This window comes from Buceros rhinoceros, unplaced genomic scaffold, assembly GCF_000710305.1.
Source record: "Buceros rhinoceros silvestris isolate BGI_N320 unplaced genomic scaffold, ASM71030v1 scaffold3468, whole genome shotgun sequence".
NCBI lineage: Eukaryota > Metazoa > Chordata > Aves > Bucerotiformes > Bucerotidae > Buceros > Buceros rhinoceros.
This window is the reverse complement of record NW_010427257.1, coordinates 28133-48681: the sequence shown is the minus strand read 5'-3', so window position 1 is coordinate 48681 and position 20549 is coordinate 28133. Positions and strand designations below refer to the sequence as shown.

The following is a 20549-nucleotide window of genomic DNA, read 5'->3' as shown; positions in this document are numbered from 1 at the left end:
CAGCCCTTTCCCTGTCACCAGAGTGCTGAGTATTTGACAGATGTGCTCCTCTAATGCTGCCTGTCCTACTTCTCTTGCGCTGGAGCAGAAGCTTCTTGGTTGGGACAATCTGCTGAGCGTGGTTCTTGCGCTTCTGCACCATTTGGCTGGCAGGTTTTTTGCCTACGTTATTTTGCCAGACTGAGCCATGAAAACATCTTGTCATAATTTTGCCTTGTGTTCTCATACTGAAACTTCTGGTGCTCAAAGTGTCTATCTTTGTACCTTTACAGCCAACAGAGAGATTAATTTGTCATTTCCTCCTTCTGCAGAGGTCTAGAAAGTTTAATAGCTGTGATGTGAAGGCCTGAATTGTCTTTAGAAGCTGAAATCTGGCTACAGATACGTGGGACAAAGATGTCGTCAGTCCAAGCTGTGTTTCCAGTAGATAACCTACCTGAGCTGGTGTAGGGCAGCTAGAGCTGATTACCAGCCAAACTTGGGCAAGTCTGAGATAAGTCTGTCTGTGGGGGAAGAGGAAAAAAAACCCCAAGGTAATTCCAAGGTTGATTTCCCCCCCCCCCCCCCCGCAAATTTCTCCTAAAGGTTGCTGCTGTAAGGAAACAAGATGCTCTACTCCAACATGATCCAAGCTTATAGTTCTGCATTAAATCTGTTGGAGTTTCAAGACTGGCACAACTATTATGGATCAAGTTTTAAGCAGTATTTTGAAGACAGCAAATATTGACCGCAGATTCTGTGATTTGTTTTTTTAATTTTTGCATCAAGTTAGCAGGGGGCCCTCCAAGGCAACGTTGTGGGAGTCACTGTTTAAACAAACAAACAAAAAAGTCAGTCAGTTGATACCCTGCCTGATTTTGCATGCAGGTGCTGAGCTGTCACTGTTCACCGTGTTAACAGTCAGGGTTGTGCTAACAGCTCAACATTTCCCACACGATGTGCATAAAAAAGCCGAGACGGCGGCCACGCTCATCCTCCCTCATTTTTAAACTGTGTCATTACCCCGCTGTGTGCTGCTGCATTCATACCGGTGTACAGGTGCCAAGGTATCCTGTGGACTTTCGTATCCTGTCCCCATGCCGTAGCACGCTGGTGCCTCGTGACGGCTGGCGGGGATTGTAGCATTCTCAGTACCAAGCACAGCCAAGGTACCCTGCTGACAAAGCCGCCTGGTTTTGCTTTTTAACATCTAGCCAGAGCTAAGGTGGCATTCCAGCTACAAATTTTTGTGGTGGCTGTTTCTTTTGGCTTCTGAGTTTCAAGGATCTGGTGCTAATTACTGAACTAAACGTTTGACTTTTATTCATGATGAGTTCATTTATGCTTATTCATTCCCAGCAATATGTAACCGAGCGCTTTTGCCGGGGCTTGTATTGCTCATAGAACAACGCAGTTCTGATCCACACAGTAGTTCGGATGCAAGAGGGCTGTGTCTGATTGCTCTAGCTCAGAATTCTGCTGCAGGCATCGTGTTAATCACCCAGCTGTCTGTGTATGTGGGAAAATACACAGATCAGCGGAGGTGCAGAGGAGTTGTTTGCTGGTTCACTTTAGCAAACTGCTTTACGTCATCTCAGTTTAGTAAAAACAATGTTCCAAAAGTTGAAATTTGATTGCTTTCCTTCAATAAATGCAAATCATCTTATTGCTTCCTTTCTTGCAGCCGCGGCCCGTGAAGGCCTTACAGAATGTCTGTCCCCATCTGATACCCCACCCTGCCTGCCTCTCCGTAGCCCAGCTTGCAGTCCTCGATGTCTTCGGTGTCACCCTTCTGGGTTTTTCTGCTGTCATATACCCTTCCTGCTCACCGATGCTACCGTTCTGCCTTCTTCAAAACACAGCTGAACACAGCTTGATATTCCATGGGTGCAAAACATTAGCTCACACAATCTTATTTCAGATGATCTCGTTTTAGAGAGGTATTTGTGTCTGGAATACCAGAGAAGTAGGATCTCTTTTTAGGGGTTGCTCATACTAAAGAGAAAAGTCAGTAGATGCCCTAGGGACACAATTGGCTCAGGGACTGCTTTAAGCCCATGCTCCCCTGGCTCTAACCATTCTCCACGTGCTTCAAGACCAAGTGTCCTTCAGAAGCTGCCTAACCTGAGGCTCCAGAGAGAGCAGTCGGGAGAGAAGAGCCGGGACAGCAGGAGGTTTCTTCTAGAGGAAAAGAAGGGAGACCCTCAAACTTCACACGCAGCTCCAGAAGAACTCCTGCAAGCGTGGAAGCTGCCCCAGCCAGAATAGGGTCTGAATTCCAGAAACACCCCCAGGCAGTGGGAACTCAGGGGGTTTAGCCAGACAGACACAGCATGTTTCATCATAGGAAGGAGCTGGCCTTGGTTTTATTTTTGTGTGTGTACCAGCAGTAGATACTGCCTCAACTAGGTTTTAAGACTTCACAAGAAGAGAGATTTCCTCAGCTTCCTGCCAAAGGCAGCCTCTGAGACCACAAAGCCTGCATTTTATTTGCTCTCTTATAGCCAAAAGATGGCTGACTGGTTTTATGACAGTTTGATCTTCAGAGTGCAAATTTGTAACACAGTTGGCCCTGGAAATTTATATTATCCTTTCCTTTTTTTCAGTGCACTTTGAATTCTTGGGGATGAAATAGCTGAGGATGAAATACTCCTCTTGGAAGAAATGTGTCCTGGGAAGTTTGATGTATCAGAAGATTTTTTTTTTTTTTTCCCCCATCCCTAAGCTGCTTTTTAACCCACCAATTGAGGGATAAGTGGCTGTTTTGGAAAAACCATAAAAAAAAGAAAGCTTTAGACATAGCCTAAAGTCCTGTGTTTCAGGTCTGGCATTCAATTTGCTATTGTTTCAGCCTCATTTCCTCTGCAATATTCAGACAGCTTAATTTGGTAAAAATGTCTCCAGACTCTTTCTTTCAGGCCCAGGATGTAATGATTCTTCACATTTTGTGAGAAGAGTATCTCGGAAATCAGTGTGAGACTCAAATACAGGGGCGTGGCAGGTATGCAGGCTGCTCTTGCGAAATGTTATGGGGTTTGTTATTTACCTGGTGTGTAGTGGCAGCACTCGATAGCAGCGTCTGTTGGTCTGATTCCAGCCTGCTGGTCTCCCATTGTGGAGGTAGTGCTTAGCTCCTCTGTAGGGCTCATTAAGCTTTCCAGGCATTTAGTGTGACCATCTCAATTCCACAGGCAAAGAAACTCAAGGGTGAGCGATAAATAACTTGGCTACTGTCAGCAATCCATAATTTGCCCTGTTATCTTGTGGTAGAGCCAGGACAATCAGCCAGTTCTCCCAAGTCCCAGCCCAGTAGTCTCCATCTGCTGGGACATGTTTAAAAAATGAGCTCAGTCTCAAAGATTTTACTGTCTAAACTGATGATTGTCACCTTCGCAGTTTGCAGGTATGGGCAATTTCCATGGAGTTTTCTCAGAGGGGCAGTTTCAAGCCCCTGTAGAGCGTGTTGAAGGCAGCTGATGGTACCTTAGCTACCTTTTGCTGATCCTGGCGAAGCAAAATGGGCTCCAGGGCTCTGCACAGCTCAGTAGCAGTGTAGTCTGGAGAAAAGAAAGACTGAGGGGAGAGACCTTACCACCCTCTACAACCATCTGAAAGGAGGTTGTAGCAAGGTGGGTGGTGGTCCCTTCTCCCAGCAAGGAAATGGCCTCAGGTTGCACCAGGGAAGATTTAGGTTGGACATTAAGAAGAATTTCTTCACTGAAAGGGTTGTTTAGCACCAGAACAGGCTGCCCAGGGAAATGGTGGAGTTACTGTCCCTGGAGGTATTTAAAAGATGTGTAGATGCGGTGCTTAGTGACGTGGTTTAAAGATGGACTGGGTGGTGCTGGGTTACGAGTTGGAGTCAGTGATCTTAAAGGTCTTTTCCAACCTAAATGACCCTATGATCTAGCTTTATGCTGGGAGGCCACAGGTGGAACAAAATGAGTTAGGGGTTTGGAGTGGGGTTAAAAAGCACGTGCACAAGCTAGAAGATAGTGGCTGAATACACCCACCACTCAGGTGTGGGGTGGAAGATGAGCCAGGAGTGAATTTGCCACAGGAAGAGGCAGAGACAGTAAACTTTACTTTTAGTCCCATGCTTGTCTCTCTGACGTCTTGACTCTGCTAGAATGAGACGTGTCTGCTGCTCAGCGATAGTGGCTTGACATTTCCTGTTGCTTTGCTCCTCAAACTGTGTCCAAAGGCAGTAACGCTTACTGGGTTAGTTCCCTGACTGGTAAAGGCAGCCTCTGGTTACATCCTTGTTGATTTTTAAATGTGTGTTCCCCCTCCTTCCCGACTACTCCAAATGTATTCATGTGAAGTAGATCTGAGAGTGTCTCCTACTGCTGGCAATGTGCTAGCTCCTTAGCACGGCTGCTGGATGACTCTGCTGCTGCTTTTTAGGAAGAGTGGAAGAAGATCCTCATTCCAGCTGTTTCCTGAAATTTCCCCAGGTGGTAGCGTGAAGAAAAAGAATTACTACACGGGAAAAGCACCGACTTATTCCTACAGTAAAGCCAAAGGGTGCAATTCAGCTGGGTCATTTAATGCCTATTCCTTTAACGTGGAGGCAGTTTGGGTCCAAATTATTGACTGAGCTCTTATATCTGCTTAATTGTGACTGTGGTAGTGCCAGAAAATGCACTGGGAAAAGCATTTTGCAGTGGAGATCCTCACACTGACAGCAGTTACGGTCACGTAGTAAGCACTGCAGAATAGTTGGGTGTAGGAGGGCTCCTTGCAGGTGGCTTGTCCAAGAACCTTCTGGTGCGGGTGTCAAGTGTTGCAAAGCTGGGGTAGCTGGGACTGCAGTGTGGCCTCTCGAGCTGAGTACAAACTACCCGCTGCTCTGCTGCCATACCTGCCCCAGGTAACACAGCTCTGTGTCTGTGTGCTGCAGTCGTGTCCCCACGTGCGGGGAGCCGGTTCTGCAGTGGTATAGCAAATGGCACGACTGCCATTGACTGTCTGTGAGGATGGGGCAGGAGGAGGGGACAGAGGCATTTACCCTCCCAGAGCCTGGACTGATAACAGAGTCATTTCCACTGCTTTCTGTAGTAGCTTATGAATGTGTTTTGTCTCATTTGCCCTTCCCCCTTCTTATCCTTCTGGCTTCTCACACAATTACAGACTGAGCTTGTGTGACTGTATGAAAGGCATTTCCTCCTCTTACTTTTTTTTTCCAAGGCAGCTTCAGCCCACCAGCTGCTTTCCATTACTGTTAGACACACACTCACTAGGAGGGCAGCACATAAGGCTTCAGGCACTGCTGAATAGCAGAAATCCTTCAGAATTGCTGCCAGACAGAGGCTTCTCAAAGCAGGTTGTAGGTAAAAAAGGTTCAGCACATTGGGACCTGTCTTCTGCCTTCTTGGAGAAGCCAAGGTGTGGGGATAGAGGGCAGTGAGGGGCAGTTGTCTGAACGCAAAGCATGGAGCTTGTGAATAGATCTCTTTATGTGAACAGTTGTTTGCTCTGGATGTCTTGTCAAGGGTAGGAGCTGAATGTTGTTTGTTGCTATGGGGAAATACAACCCCCCAGAGAGGGAGAGTATTTTATTATTGATATTAAATATTATCTGGTTGCTTATCCAGATTTCCTGATAACTACTGCTGCCGTATTTTTTGTGATCCTTGGAAGAGGACCTTAAACTTTCTTAAACTCTCCCTTTTCCTGTGAAAATGACAAGAGCAATATTCACTAACTTTGTAAACTCCTTTCCCTCTCTGTTATCAGTGGAGGCCGTAGCAAGTCTTCATGTAACTGCTGTGTGTGCTATTCCCTTATGCCTCCCAACCAGCCTGGCTAAGGATGCACAACCCTGGGAACTTCATCCTAGAAACACCACACTCTAGCAGAGTACAATGGGATCAGCTGTGCAAGGTCACATCCCAGTTCCTGCTGTCGTGCTGGGACATACCCTGTTTCAGCAAAGTTGTTTGTGGGGTCCCCACACTATTCAGCTTCTTCCCGAACACAGACCTTGAAGTGCAGTCACTCGGCTCGTTGCGTGGAGAGCAAAGGGAGCTGTCTTTGTTGAGTTTCAGATCTGCTCAAGGGGTGTGAAAATTGAGTAGAAATCTTGCTGGCTCTGCTGTTGCTTTATGATTGACTCTGAACTCCTGTTGTGTGGAATCGCAGAGAGTAAACTTCACTGAATGGTCCTTGGATTAAGGAGTTCATTGACAACCTGTAGGGTTCCCACAGGGGAAAGCAACCAACCGTGTTTCATTAGAACAAAGTCCTCTAATGTGCTTTAATAAAACAGAGTAACATTTTAACCTGTCTGTCACCATTTGCCGCAGAATGTAATCTGAATACTAACCCATCTTGCATTCTGTGTTTCTCTGAAATTTGGTGCTCAGGAGAAACAGAGGAGCTTTCTCTGAAGTCCTGCAGTAGCTTGAAGTGTGTTCTCGGGAGGAGGCTGGCTGCAGGGGGGTGGCCCAGAAGGTGGCCCAGATGAGGGCCATGCATTTCCCTACGCTGATCCGTCTTACTGCGCAAAGTGTGTGTCCTGAAATCTGGAGCATAAGCCTAATTTCAAATAATTTTTGTAGCATAAAGGTAATTGGTCTTTAAAAGCTCCAGGCAAGAATTTCACCTCTTGGCCACTTGCCATTGTCCATCTTCTGTAGGCTGTGAAGATGCTAACTGAGTCTTTATTTCCTCAAGGATTTGTTTGATAGGAAAGAGGCTGTTCGGGGTTCAGCATCTCCTTTGATCTCTCTGTCCTGAGGCCTTCCGGGATGCATGTACAGAGGCATGGGACTCAGGCTGAAGAAGCACTAAAGCTGGGCTAGGAGCTTGCTTGCTGTGCAGTCTCCAAGTCCTCTGCTCCACTGGAGAGGCAGCAAGGAGGCTGTGTCCCTTTTCTGAGGCTGAGCAGACAGTGGTTGTGTTTGCCCTGGGCCTTTGTTAAATGCAGGAAAGTTGAGTCCTGTACGATGTTAACTTCTGATCAGGAGTCCTTAAATACAGTCAAAAGGAATTGTCTCTTATTCTTTTAGCATTCCCCCCCCCGCCCCGCTCCATGATGTACATATTCAGTAAGGTGCTCAGCTGGGAAACGGGAACAGTCAGAACGACACCCTGGGACTTTATTTCTTTTGCCCTGCCACTGCTCTCCCATTGAGCACTCCAAGTATCTGTCCAGTTGTCCCAGTTTGTGTAAGGGAGACAAGGATATTTCTCCTGTTCCTGGAGATTTCTTTTTTCTCTTAAGACTCATTAGTTCCTTTAATGAGTTGAAGAGTTCCTAATGAATGCAGCACAGTAGGGCTATTAGTGGAAGTTTTGTGTGGGATAGCAGGGAGCCTAGGTCTAAACCATCAAACCAGAGGAGGGTAGACATCATTGCTAACAGGTCCCAATCTTCTTTGTGCTGTGGCTTCTGCAGCAGGAGGTCTGTGCATGTGCAGGGATTGCAAATGTGGTTTGAGAGGATTAAGAACATGATTAGAAAGTTGTAGACTGGGGAATGTGCCCACTGTTCCACTTCTAGTGGGAAGCAAACAGTAGCTGGGACTTCACAACTCAACTACCTTAGCTGACAGCTGTCAAGGTGTCGCTGCTCTGCCTTGACTGCTCTCCCACTGAGGAGCATCCCTCTGTGAGCTCCTTCTCCGTCTAGCCTTCTGCCTTGTAGCATCTCCTAGCCTGAAGAGTATCAGAAACACTGCTCTAAAAGGCCATTTATTTAACCTGGTATTTTTATCACTAACAATCAATACACATACACTATTTGTTTAAAACTGTGTCTCTAATGGCGTGATGTGCTGGGAAAGCTCACAGGTTGCCCACGGTTGGTACAGCTGAGTGAACTGGACGTACGTGGTATTGGTACATCCTGACACTGTGACTGTCAGCTGTCATTAAGGCCTGGAAGTGGTGAATGTCTGAAGGTTCGATCCGTTAATGCCTGTGCACTCACATGTATTTGTATTGATGGGTTTTGTCCTCTTTTTGCCCATTACAATCATCCCCAGGCTAGGGTTTGTGCTCAGAACATTTGCTTGCTGTTCTCTGTAAAGTACAGCTCACTGCGACCAGAACTTCAAGTCTTAAGCATTGTCTAATTACCAATGTTCCTTCAGGTAGTCATCAAGCTTTTGATGACAGATCTTACACTTTGCTGTAAATGTGTATATATATATATTTATGTCATTTAAATACTCACTAGCTTAAAGCTTAGAAAAATTGCGCTGGTTTCCCTCACCTCAAGTCACTGTTCAGTTTGCTGGAAAAAGGTGATACTGTGATGAGGTGTAGAGAGGCACCAAACCATTAGCTCCTAAATGGGACCATTTGCAAAGAGCCATGTGCCCTCCAATTGACACTTGATCTCCGTGCGCCCCAGCGAACTCAGCTGTAAAATCGAGTTATCGCAGGAGCTGATTGGACGGTGAAGAGACAGCCTCAGCGCTGAACTACCATTGCAACTGCTCTGCGATTATAGGTCTACTTGTATAAAAGACAGACCAATTGGAAATAAATGTTTGCAGGTATAATAAACGCAGCAGTCAAAATAACTCCGAAGGCTGGAAGGATTCTGAGCGAGCAGCTGAGATGATGGAGAAATTGCGGTAAATGTAGAGCCTGTAAAACCAAAGCTGAGCCTGAGAGCAGCATTTTCTCTTGCTTTGGTTTTATTGAAGGTGGGCAAAGCAGAAGGTAGAGGTCTGAATGAACCAAATGTCAGGCCAGTCACATTCCGTGAAAATAAGCTCAAGTCTGGGTGCTTGCCAGTCTGTCCTCATAAATTTGTTGAGTGCTTTCTTGATGTTTTATTTCAGATGCGTTTCCCTTTCCCTCAAGAAAAATCTGACGTAATCAATATACATGTTGTATGAAGTTGAGGGGGAAAATTGGAACCTAATTTCTTTTTATTACAGAGAAAGAGTCTATGAGAAAGTCTGCTGCTGATGACTTTAATCAAATTATGCAGGAAATGCAGACATTTTAATGGCTAATTGATGAGGCATGGGAAAAAACGAAGAAGGGTTGAATGGTTCTGATCATCCAAAAGGGAAAACCTTGGAAGTCTTATATTTTGTTGCTTCTCAATATTGTTTAACAATTGTTTCAGAAACATATTTGGTGCATCTTGTTTAGAAAAATCGGGCTGATAGATGATGTGTTACAAAACGGAGGAAAACTGCAGTTTCTCTCCTTCGCTTCTACTTCAGCTGCGCAGCGCGGCGGTTTGTGGTGGCTCGTGCAGGGAGAGCTGACTGCGGGGTCTGGTTTTTGGCAGCAGTCCTGTCTTTTACCTCCATGCGCTGACTGTCCCATCACCTCTGCCTCTTCATTTATCTTTTGAGGTTATCTGAGGACGTGGGCTCATAGGAAAGTCCCAGTGCTTTTGGGCATGATGGATTATAGGATGTGTGGGCGATACAAAGAAGTAGAGTAGTTTAGTGATTGCCTAATTAGTACAGAATCCTGATCTTGCTTGCTGTTGGGGTACTTCCCTTGGCAGTGTTGTTACAGCACTTTGAGGCGATAAATTGTTAGATGAGGTCTATGCAGAAAAGGGAGCAGGATTTTTTTTTGGGTATTTTCATTTGTTTGTGAAAATTTCTCATTCTTTAAGTCCTGACATGGCATATTGGAAGTGCTAACTATGTAAGTGTATCACCTTGGTGTCTTCCCTAACAAAGGGCGGTATTTATGAGCTGCCCTTGCTAAACTGTCACGTTTCCATTGTTGGCTGACGTTTGTATTGTAACTCTTGTGTCTGCTGCTGAGCTCCTTTGACAGACACCCATTAGGAGTCCTGGAAAATACAGAGTGGAGCCAGTTAACACTGAATGATCTTAAAACCAGGCTGAACTTTTGTTTTCATCAGGGAGGAAGATGATGCCATCAGCTAATTTGGTTGATCAATAGCCCTGCTTGCGATAAGGTTTCAAAGCTGGTGGCTGAAAGCTGATTGCACTGCATCCAAAATAAATTTGATCTATTGTTTCCACAAATGTAGCATAGCCCAGGATGATGCTTCAGTGCTGATGCTTAACTAATTTTATAATGCTCACAGACATAGTCTGGTGCCTGCTGTGAGGACACTGTAGTACGTGAACCCTCAGCAGCAGAGCACTTATTTCAGATGTTTTTTGCAGTAGCGTGGAGCTGTAACTCTAGCAAAGAGTAATCATAAAGGTTCATTATTCTGAGACTGGGAAGCTTCACCGTCCTCGCTGAGCAAGTTTAATGGCATCTTTCATTAATGCAAACTTTGCTCCTGGTTTCCTAAAAAGAGAGAGGTACTGGCGAGAGATCAGACTGGTGTGTTAGTTTTTGGCAGGTGAAGTGTGTATTACTGAAAAATGAGGAAAAGTCCTGTGGCTGAAGTGCAAAAAGTGTGCAAGCCATGTTTGTGAGAAGTGTTGGGGTACGCAGTTTCAGAAGGCATCTGGCCATCCTCTTTCTTCATGCTGGGTGGGACCATATTCTGCTGGGAAGGTGGACTAAAATTTAACCGGTGCCTTCATCTCTATTTCAGTGACTATATCATGGCTACGGGGCCAACGGACGTCATACAGTCACCAGAAGCAGGAGAAACTGTTGAAGAGTGCACAGGTAAGCAGTTGTTCTCCAGGTGTATAGCTGATTTGGAAGTCAAGATTTATTTTATTTAGGTCAGGGAGTCTGTAGTGCTGTGTTTTGCAGTGTTGTTTTGGTTTTTGTAATGTAAAAAAAAAATTCTCTGTGGCTTTGTCAGTTGGCAATGTTTTGAGGAGGATCTTTTAATGTGCAGTACTGGAGGGTGGTAACCTGAGGGAGGATATTCTTTTTGACCTGGGTGGGATTTTCACAAACAGGACGTTAGAGCTTGAAGGGCTGATTGTTGTCCCTGCCTTGATGGATCCTGCAGAGCTGTGAGCTGCCCCCGTTGGCCAGCCTCTGTCTGTGGGAGCTGTATCAGTACCTCCTCTGCAGCCCCATTCTCTGCTTCTGGCCACAGACAACCGTTTGTTACTTAATCTTTAATCTAGTGGCATGGGCTGATGCAAACAACCATGAGGAAATGGGATAATAGACAAGAAAGGAAGATACCTTACGCCAAAGAGTTGTCTTAATTAAGGGAAGTCTCCTTTGCCAGCGTTCAGCCTGTTCTTGAGGAGGTGGGTGAATATGAAGAAAAGCATCATGGCTGAGGCATTTCAGGAGAAGTGGCTGTCATATCACTTGATTTTTTTTCTTTTCTTTGATTTATGTCTCACAATTGTCTTGTGTTTGTATTTCCAAGATTGTCTTGCCTTATCCTTTAGAAGTACATTTGCCTTCATCGGAATATTGGTAGAAAAGAAAAGGAAATGGCAAAGTGACTGTGAGTTGAACTCTGCATGGCAGATAAATAGTGGTGAAGAAAGTGTGATGATGGATGCTCAGCACGGGCTGGTTTCTTAAATTTGTAATCTAGTTTATCACATAGTGTGGTGCTGCCCATGGCACAGTGGTGAACTTGTGTGAAACCCACACATGCATATTTTGTACTTGGGTTCCCTAGTACGTGGGATCCAATCCTGACCCAGGTGACAGGGAAGGCAGGAGATGGCTTGCTGTCTTAAGTGGCTCTAAAGCCACCAGGAATCGTTCTGTCTGACTGAACCAAAATGTAAAACAGTTGAAGGCTGCTGGTATATTGCTGAAGTATTCAAGAGACACTTGACTGGACCTGGATAAAAATGTTTTAGGATCCTTTGATTATTTCCCTTGTAGGATTGCCTCACCTCTTCCACGTTATAGCTTTATTGGCTTGTGATGTGAAGGCTCTAGGAGGCTAAAATTCCCAGCATTCACGGGCTAGTCCGTTAGATTAATTTCCTGAGGTTTACCTTATTGTCTGACAAGTAGTAGGGGGCTTCCAGCACGTGCTGCTCCTTCTTGATGGCAGTAACCAGGTGACTGTCCAAAAACTGTCAGCACCCAGTGTTAGTCTTACTGAATTCCATGGTTTAATTGCCTTTCTGGCAATATCAGGTATTTTTTATTAAGCTAGAATCGTAGTATTTTCTGAGAATCTTGTGTGCGTATTTTTTTAAAAAATGCGGTTTTATTGATGCAAGTTTCTAGTCCTTGTATTTGAGAAAAGTGGAAAATGTGTCCTGAATGCACCGTAGGAAGTCAGAGAGCATAGAAGACCTCAAAATTAACTGTTTAATTTAAATATCATAATTGAGCTCCCAAATCAGATGTTCTGTATGCTTTTACAGTCTTAATTTGTCACTGGAAAAAGCATCTTTTTTCTTCTATCTTGTTTTTGGGAAGAACCATGCAAAGAGCAGAAAGACGTGTGTTAATTCTCTCTGTGCACAGGAGGAACAATGAAATAGGCAGAACACAAACAGTGAAAAAAAATACAGAATAAAAATGCTTTCCAGAGAAAGCCCCTTTTCTCTTATAATAAGCTAAATCGTAGTTAGCATAAGCAACTAATTTTTGAGAAGGCTTTTGCGTATTAGGACAGTAGCCTTTAAATTCAGTCTCTGGTTTTAGTGCCATAGAACTGAAGATGGGTAACTGTAAGAATTCAAAAATCATTATTCGTCACTGGGTGAAGGGGGAATTGGCACAGTTGTCTGAGCTTGGATTTTCTCTCCTTGCTTTGACTGGATTTTTGTTGTGCAATAATTTTAAAGGAGACAATTTTAAATAAGATGATCCTCTTGTATATCATTAGTTCAGGTATCATGGAGGACTCTACCAGTGTGGTGATCTGTTGGCCTGCTTCACAGTGCGCTGAAATGTAGGCGCCTTTGCATTAGATGTGGCATCCTTGTACTGGCGTGTGGAACCAGCGCACAGCTGTCTGCGGCAGGAGACGAATGTGAACAGCGTCCTTCTGAACCACCTCTTTACTGCCAAACGCTCTCACGCAGAGCAGCCCCACGCTGTTCGTCTGGACGCGGCGCTAAGTGTCCAGCAGTGATTTTATCTTTTTTTGTGTAGTAACATGGCAAGTGCCCGTCGCTGGAACTGCAGGAGCCGTGCTGTTTTCTCATTCATCCCGAACAGCTGAAGGCCTGTGGCTGAGCAGAGTGTGGCTCGAGAGGAATTACTGCTGGAGCCCTGCACGTCAGTAATAAATTAGGGGCTGGAGAAGGCACTGAAGTAACTGATGTGTCTGCATCAGAGCACCCTCTGTTGCACCAAGTGGTGTCCCGTGCCGGCTGAGGTTTACTCATGGGCAGGGTTTGCAAAGCCTTTCCATGGGCTCCATCCTAGGGTTAGCACCACTTCTGAGCTAAACAAGAGTGTGGAGGATTATCTTGGCAATGTGATCCTTTGTGATAGGACTTCTGTCTTTCTCTTAAACAACCTGAGGATACTGATTTTTTTTTTTATTTGTTCTTGTGGTTTGGGGTTTTTTTAAACATTCCCCTGGTTTTCTGGAAATACCAGCATCTAATTAAGGTCACCACTAATATTTGTGCTAGAATTGAACTGCTTTTTGTCTGTGTTGCTGCCAGCTGACCAGCGTACGTGCCAATGCCCTTGGTTTTTATTTAGATGGCCTTTAAGTTGCAGAGCTCTCGGCGTGTAGCAGAGTCTGATGTGTTGTTCTTCGAGTCGTTGGACTGTGTGAGCAGACATTGCTGAACTGATAATTTAGGGCACTACTTTCATGAAGCTTTTTAATCTTTTGTTTCGCTCATCTAAAATAAACCAACCCAGTTTCCTGGGAGAACAGCATGTACGTTGTCTAATTATCGATATGAAAGGCAGTGGTGGTAGGAACGTGTTTCTAAAGACTCTCCAAAGGGCTCTCAACATGCTTGTTTTATTTCAGAGGCACTGTGTTCTTCCAGTTGCGGTGTGACCTGTCTGTTCTTACCAGTTCTCACTATGGTTGCAGCATAAAATTCATGAAGGCCCATGAGAGTCCGAACAAATCCAAAAGCCTTGAGGTCAGCTCTGTACCCTGGGCCAGGCAGTAAAACCTGTATGTTTCCTGGAACTGTCTCATTCCCTTACTGCCTGACAAGCAGCAGTGGAAGATTAAAATGGTCTTCCACTGATAAGCCATCCACAGGGGCACCACATCCCATTACGATTCAGATGAGCGGGACTCCACTGATAGTTTTGCTCTACATGGTTTGAAAGATGATTTGATCTCAGTGACAGCCCAAGCCCCTTGAAAAGCAGCCTGCAGGTCTGCCCCGGCTGCTGCTGCTCTGCAGAGAGGGAGCTGTTTCAGCGGTCCGTGCCGCACAGCGTAGCAGCACCCTTGGGTGTCCTGGCACGTGGTGCTGGCAGTAACTCGCCTTGAGGCAGGGAGGAGGCAGGGTGAGTAGATCTCGGTATCATTGTTTGTTTCTCAAAGTGGCTACTGTGCGATGCAGCTGTGCGGTGCCACAGCCTCAGCCCAGTTAAGGCCCGTTGGCAGAGATCCCTACACGTACAGGGCACGCGTTGAGACAGAGCATCACCGACTAAATCATTGCTGGGAGAAGACAATAATTGTGTTGAAATAATGCCTTGTTTATGAGGGAATCCTCCAGCTGTGGGCATTTATTATGCCAACTGCTGCCAAGTATTAATTGAACAATGGATTTGGCTCAGATTTGCGGTGATGTTATTGCTCTGCATATGTATTTAAGTCAACCACAGGGGTCTTAGTACAACAGTTTGACCCAAACCACTGCAAACTTGCCCCTCAATGTAAGGGTCAGTGACGAAATGCAGCACTGGTGTGCTCAAAGCAAGTGTAAGTATGAATGTTGAAGTATCTTAGGTTATGAAAAATGAAAGAAATTCTATTTCCATTTTCATTCGGACAATGGAAAAATTGAGCTCGGATGAACAGTTTTCTAATTGTGTTCTTCGGGTTGCTATGTTTGGCGGTTTCCTGTCCTTCAGGGCAGTGTCTTAAATTAAGTTTGCTCCGTTGTCCTTGGAGGAATTGTTGATTTTATTTTGGGTCAGTGGTTTAATGTGACAACAGATATTTTGGTTTTAGTTTATATTCTTTTTCCCTGATGTTGACTATCCTTCAGGTGTTTTCTCCTTACAGCACCGAGTAAAGAGAAAGCAGAACTGAACCAAGCTAAGAAAAGAACAGTGAGAGTTAAAGACACTTTTTTACCAATTTTTTAAATTGAAAATATGTCAGGTATGGTTGCCTTGATCACTGTTCTGTTGTAGACAGATACTTTCTGTATATAAGGTGTGCTTTACATAAACTGGAACCTAAGTAGGTGCCGCTATTGTCAGCTTAATGCCAGTGTTGCTTTAGGCAGCAGACGTAAGAACTGCAGCTTCACCTTTCACTGGACTCCAGCACTGAATTATTTACAGAGGAGCTGACTAAAACTGAATGGGCAGCTCCAGCTTTGAGGCTTCCTCCAGAATTTAAGAGATAACATTCTCCAAACTAAGCAACACCTCCAACTTCCATAAATTTTCATTTTTCTCATGTTGCAGGAAAGAAAAAATCCAAATTTCAGACTTTCAAGAACTTCTTTGCCAAGAAGAAAAGGAAAGAGCCTCCACCTCCCGGGGGGGAGAGTAATTTAAAACCTAGCCAGTCCAGCAGCGATGTCAGCATCTCTGTGCTCGACACTACTGTACTTCATTCACCGAAGGAGGCTGGGTAAGCTGCCGGGGGAGGAAAATAAATAAATAAAAGCAGACTTCTCACAGCAGCAGGATGAAAGCATGAGCTGGCCCCTCAGGAGCAACTTCTGTCCAAGTTTGTGCAAAACAAGCCCTAATGCTGATGAAGGAATCCCAGGAATTTCCTCTCTCTTGCTGGTGCTTCAAAATCCAGCTTGGAGAGGAGGGGGAGGGCAGCCAGGGGCAGGGGTGGCCCAACCTCTTAGTCTGAAACTGCAGATAGCCCAGATTGTTTTGATTGAATTAGTGGTTGAAATCTCTCGTGGAAGGTCTGATCAGCAGCGACTTTACAAGAGGATGATGATTGAGTAGTTCTAGTACAGAGAAGACGTGTGAAGTCGAGTTGCTATGTTTCAGCATCTCTGGTGCCCTCTGTCATGGCGGTTCTCCTGCACAGCTAACACTGCCTCACGGACAGCCTTAGACCATGAAGCTACACGGCACTGCCACTGCACTCTGAGTCTGGGGTGGGACAACCCTCTGAACGTGGTTTTGTCTCTCACCGGGGTGTCGTGGCTCAGCGCCTGGCATCCTGTAATTTGTCTGTTTTCCAGTTCCCACCCTCCTCGTGCTCCCGTGTTACCCTCCCTGTACACCCTAGGCCTTGGGTTGTGCAGCTGCAGACTAACAAAGCTACATCCTATGGTTTGCAGTGTTTTGGGAGGGGACACTGACGGGTGTGACGCTGGCAGAGGGCGTGAATAGGTGACTTGAGTGGGACGTGCTGAAATCAGCATTGCTGCCAAATGCTTTGTATCGTCAAATAAGGCATTTGGTGGAGTGGGACACTGTTTCTTCTGGTGAAACAGCTCATGGATGTTACTGTCTCATGGGTGCTCATTCCTCCTTGTCCCACTTTTCCCCACGGTCTCTGTCATGTTTGTGCCACTGCATGGTGGAAATGAGCTGGGAATGAAACAACAACCTCTTGATTTTGTTTGTTAGCATAGGACAACAGAGCGAGTGACCACACCACCAGACCCCTGGGGTAAGGGAATTGGAGTGACTCAGCTAACCCTGTCCAAAAAGCTCAGGAAGAACTGAGCTTACCCCGTCAGCCCATAGCAGGGATCTGGCTTAAAATCAGCTGTCTGCTTCAGAGGCAGCCTGGGTGCGAACTCTTTTCTCTTACTCTTAACCAAGTATTTCAAGTCCAGTTGCTGTTTACCTCAGCACTATCCCCCAGTGATTGTGAACTGTTTTGCAAGATCAGAGATCAAGAAGTGAGTAAAACTTTTCTGGTTTTTTCTTTAGAGATAGGATTAGATAGAATATCCTAAAAAAATGAGAGGATATGTTTGTGCTGCTTGAAAACTCCATTTCCAGACCCTGCATGGCATAAATACGCTTTATAACGACCTAGAGAGACTGAACTACATAATCCTTTGGTAAACCTGATCCTGAAAACCAGTGGAACTACAACTTATAAAAGGTTTATAGCAGGAGTCTGAGCGCTACAATTTCTGGCATGCAGAAAATACCAAAACCAATCCTAGAACAATGCTGCTGTTTGTTTATTCTTGAGGCAGAAGCACTGGTTTTCTCATTTTCCTCCTTTTTTTTTTTAAAAATGTTTTTCTGTTTAACTTTTCTGAACGTTAACCAGAGACCAAACCCCCAGATGTGCCAATTGCTTCTTGTAACAGCCAAAGGAATGTGCCCAGGCATTCAAGGTGCTGCAGGGAATCAATGGGATTGGGCATCCGCGAAAGAGAAGGGAGCGTTATGTGCCACTGCCCCTTTATCTTCTGAGAGGCCTGAGTTTTGAACAGAAATGGAAAAACCTTGATGGCAAAGTTAAAGCATGTGCCATGGACAACTTCTTTTCTGTATAATCAAAAGGATAAAAGACCTTATATAGAGGAAAATTGGGTCCTAAATACTCTTATTCCAGTTAAAAAGCTTTGAGCAGGAAAATCTGCTGGGGCAGTATGTAAAACTGTCCTGGTCTTTGTAACGACCGCTCACTCCCTGGGCAGGCTGCAGATGTTTTCGAGAGAGCAGCTGCTGGACTTGTCGCCTTTCTTCCCCCTACCTCAAACACTAGTAAAAGGAGTGGGGTTGCAGCAGTGGGAAGTGGAAGATAGCACAGACCATGATGAGTTTAGGAGCGGCTTTACTGAGTCCCATCATTTCCTCAGTCGTGGCAGCTTGAGTGTTGATGCACATGAATGAATCGGGCATTTGTATAGGGAAGTCAGTGTAGGGGTACAGTGGCTGAAACATCTGGGGGTTTAGCTAACAGTGCTTCTTTAACTGCAGTGCAAATATAAATACACTGCCTGGAGTTACACACGAGTGTATATTTGCACATAAGAGACTCATCTGTACTAAAGCTGCAGTTAATTCTATATTTAATCCAATGCCCTTTTTGTGATTGCCAGAAGAAAATACCATAGTTCTCTTGCAAGCACATACGATACATATGCAGAGAGAGAAGGAAAGAAACACATCTTGTACTGAGAGTCTCAAGAACAAGGAAACGTCAGCTCTTATTGGTAAAGAATTCCAAGGAAGTGAGGAAATCCCCAGTTAAAAATGTTAATACAGCCTAATGCACGTGCATTCTTTGCAGCAAATTAAATATGCCATCCAATAATGAATATACAGTACGGTAAATACAAGTTGCAACAGTGTCTTTCTGAATGCAGTAAAATGATGTCTCGCCCATATAGAGTGTCTCTCATGCTGAAAAGGACCCTAAAATCAAACACACAAAAAGTGGGATGGCTTCATTCACCTTAATGATGCAACAGGACAAGTGCCGCAGCTGTGTGTAGAACTGCTGTCCTGCCATCCAGCACAGACATTGACTATTGCGTACAACGAGAGGAAGCGTGAAATCGGACTCACGCTGAGAGAGAAAAAGCTCAGATTGTCTTTGACACAACATAAACATAGAGCAAAATTATTTCGCCCTCCTGTGAGACTTGTGTAACTGTGTACTGATTGACTACACCTTTGGGGCCGCAGGAGGGTTAGTCAAGCAGACAAAGGAGATGTTGTCTCTGGAGATGTGAAGAAGGGAGATGCAGGAGGAGAAGGAATAGTTCGGGGGTTTTTATGTGATGTATTTACTTTATGAATGTTCACAGTCTTCCAGGGCTTTCTTCTAAATAAAGAGACAATCTGGTGTTAGGCAAATAGCAGAGACCCAACTGATTTCTTTGCAGAAGAGTGTTAGAGTTACTCGATTTTCCGTGTCAGAATTCTGTTCCCAGTAATGCCCTGTTACCCAGAGTCAGACTCTCAGAGGCAGCGAGCATTGCCTGCACAGAAACTGAGCCCAGGAATGCTTGTAACTTGTGGGTTACGGGGCTGGCAGCCAGCAACATGAGTATTCTCTGCTGTACTCCAGTTAAATGCTAGGATGAAATCCTGGTGGAGGCCATACTTGTGGTATTTCAGACCAAGTAATATACAGACAGGGCCTAGCTATGCTGGTGGAACTTGTTGAATAGAAGATGTGGAGCCTTCCTTGTTGTGCCACCCAAGTGCAAAATTCGCCCAGTGCAACCTAATAGCTCAACCCGAATCGATCTCCGTTGATTACAACTCAGTTAACAGCCGTTGTGGGAACTCACCAGTACTTCACCAGGCCGAACACCCAGAGAGCACAGGAGCAGAGCAGGAAGCTCTTACCTGGGTGCTTTAACTTGGCCTGTCTACATTTTTTAATATGCTTAGGATCTGGCGATGCTCATGACCTAGGTGGAACAGACTGATTTTTTTGCTGGACCTGAGAGGATTTGAATTGAGTTTGTTAATGTAGTATAATTACATTTTCTGCCTGTATTTGCAAGAAGGGGAAAAATAATGCACAATCTTGGGCGGGTATGACACACACCAGGCTGCAAAGGGTGTATTCTGAATGTCTCCTGCTAGGCACATTCCCACCGAAGGAGGGCAGAGGGCTCCTGTCACCTGCCTCTGCTGTAGACATCTCTTAGGGTGGCACGCGTCCAGCTAAATCGCAGCATCAACCAATTCATCCTGGACCCCCTCTCTAGTCCACAGAGACTGCCCTGCGTGTTCAGGGCAGGTGCTGAGTACATCTCAAAAGAGACACATGCATCCAATCAGCACCCTAAAAAGGGTCTCTTCCTCCCTTCCGAGTATAAAAGGAGCGAGCAGTGACTACCTTAGACAGCTGACGTGGACAGATCTGAAGCTAAGAGAGATGCATCCCACCTGGCCTCTTCATGGTCCTTCTGCCCTGGTGAAGTAGTGCGGGGAAGTGTTGGAGGGCTGAACCCAGGGCACTGACCACTCACTCTTCCTTCCTTCCCTCCCAGGCCCAAAGGAAGCATGGGAAACAAAGCCTTGTCCCATGACAGCGTCTTCATTTTTGAGTCTGCACCAGGAAATGTGTCAGGTGACATGTTGTCTCAGGAAAACATACCTGGAAGAGTGAAAACTTTGCAGGTGAGAACATTGTCCCCTCATACATGGTGCTCCTTTGTGACAGCTCTCTCCTAGGAAACCGATGCCTGATTCCTCTGCTGTGTGCTTTAAGATTTTTGACTAAAGCATCCGAAGCCAGGTTTACTACTTCTGGATCTATTCCTCCTTTTGGAAGCTGCATCTTTGTGCAGTCGAGGTGCTCTCAGCCTTCCCCAGGCCCCATAGCGTGTAAGTGGCATGAATCCGGTTCATGGACTCTTGGAAACTTTCCTTAATGAGCATGTCCTCTTCCAGTGGCGTTTCCATTCTTCATGGCTACCGCTTTTGGGTTAAGGCCATTTATTTATACTGTACCTTGTCCCTTACACTGTTTTTCTTTATATATTATTTATGTATTATTCTTTTTGGCAATTCTGGTTATGATGTTTTCACTCTACGTGCTGTCACCAGTGGCTGTCAGCGTGTGGGATGATGGATATGTCAGGACACTCTTAGTGACAGCTTTATTTATATAATTATTTTTCCGGTCTCTGCCCGCAAAG

At 45.2% G+C, this 20549-nt stretch overlaps 1 protein-coding gene across 1 annotated transcript in view; it reads left to right on the top strand.

Moving 5' to 3' along the window:
* Nucleotides 1–10486: 10486 nt before the first annotated feature.
* LOC104498418 (uncharacterized protein KIAA1210-like) overlaps nucleotides 10487–20549 on the top strand; it is a gene marked incomplete at its 5' end in the record, with an annotated part of 26685 nt that continues 16622 nt past the window's right edge. Inside the window, 3 exons of the mRNA XM_010141796.1 lie at nucleotides 10487–10563; nucleotides 15412–15580; nucleotides 19899–20028. Of these exons, the coding sequence (XP_010140098.1) occupies nucleotides 10487–10563; nucleotides 15412–15580; nucleotides 19899–20028 (376 nt within the window). The remainder of the gene's footprint in view (nucleotides 10564–15411; nucleotides 15581–19898; nucleotides 20029–20549) is intronic.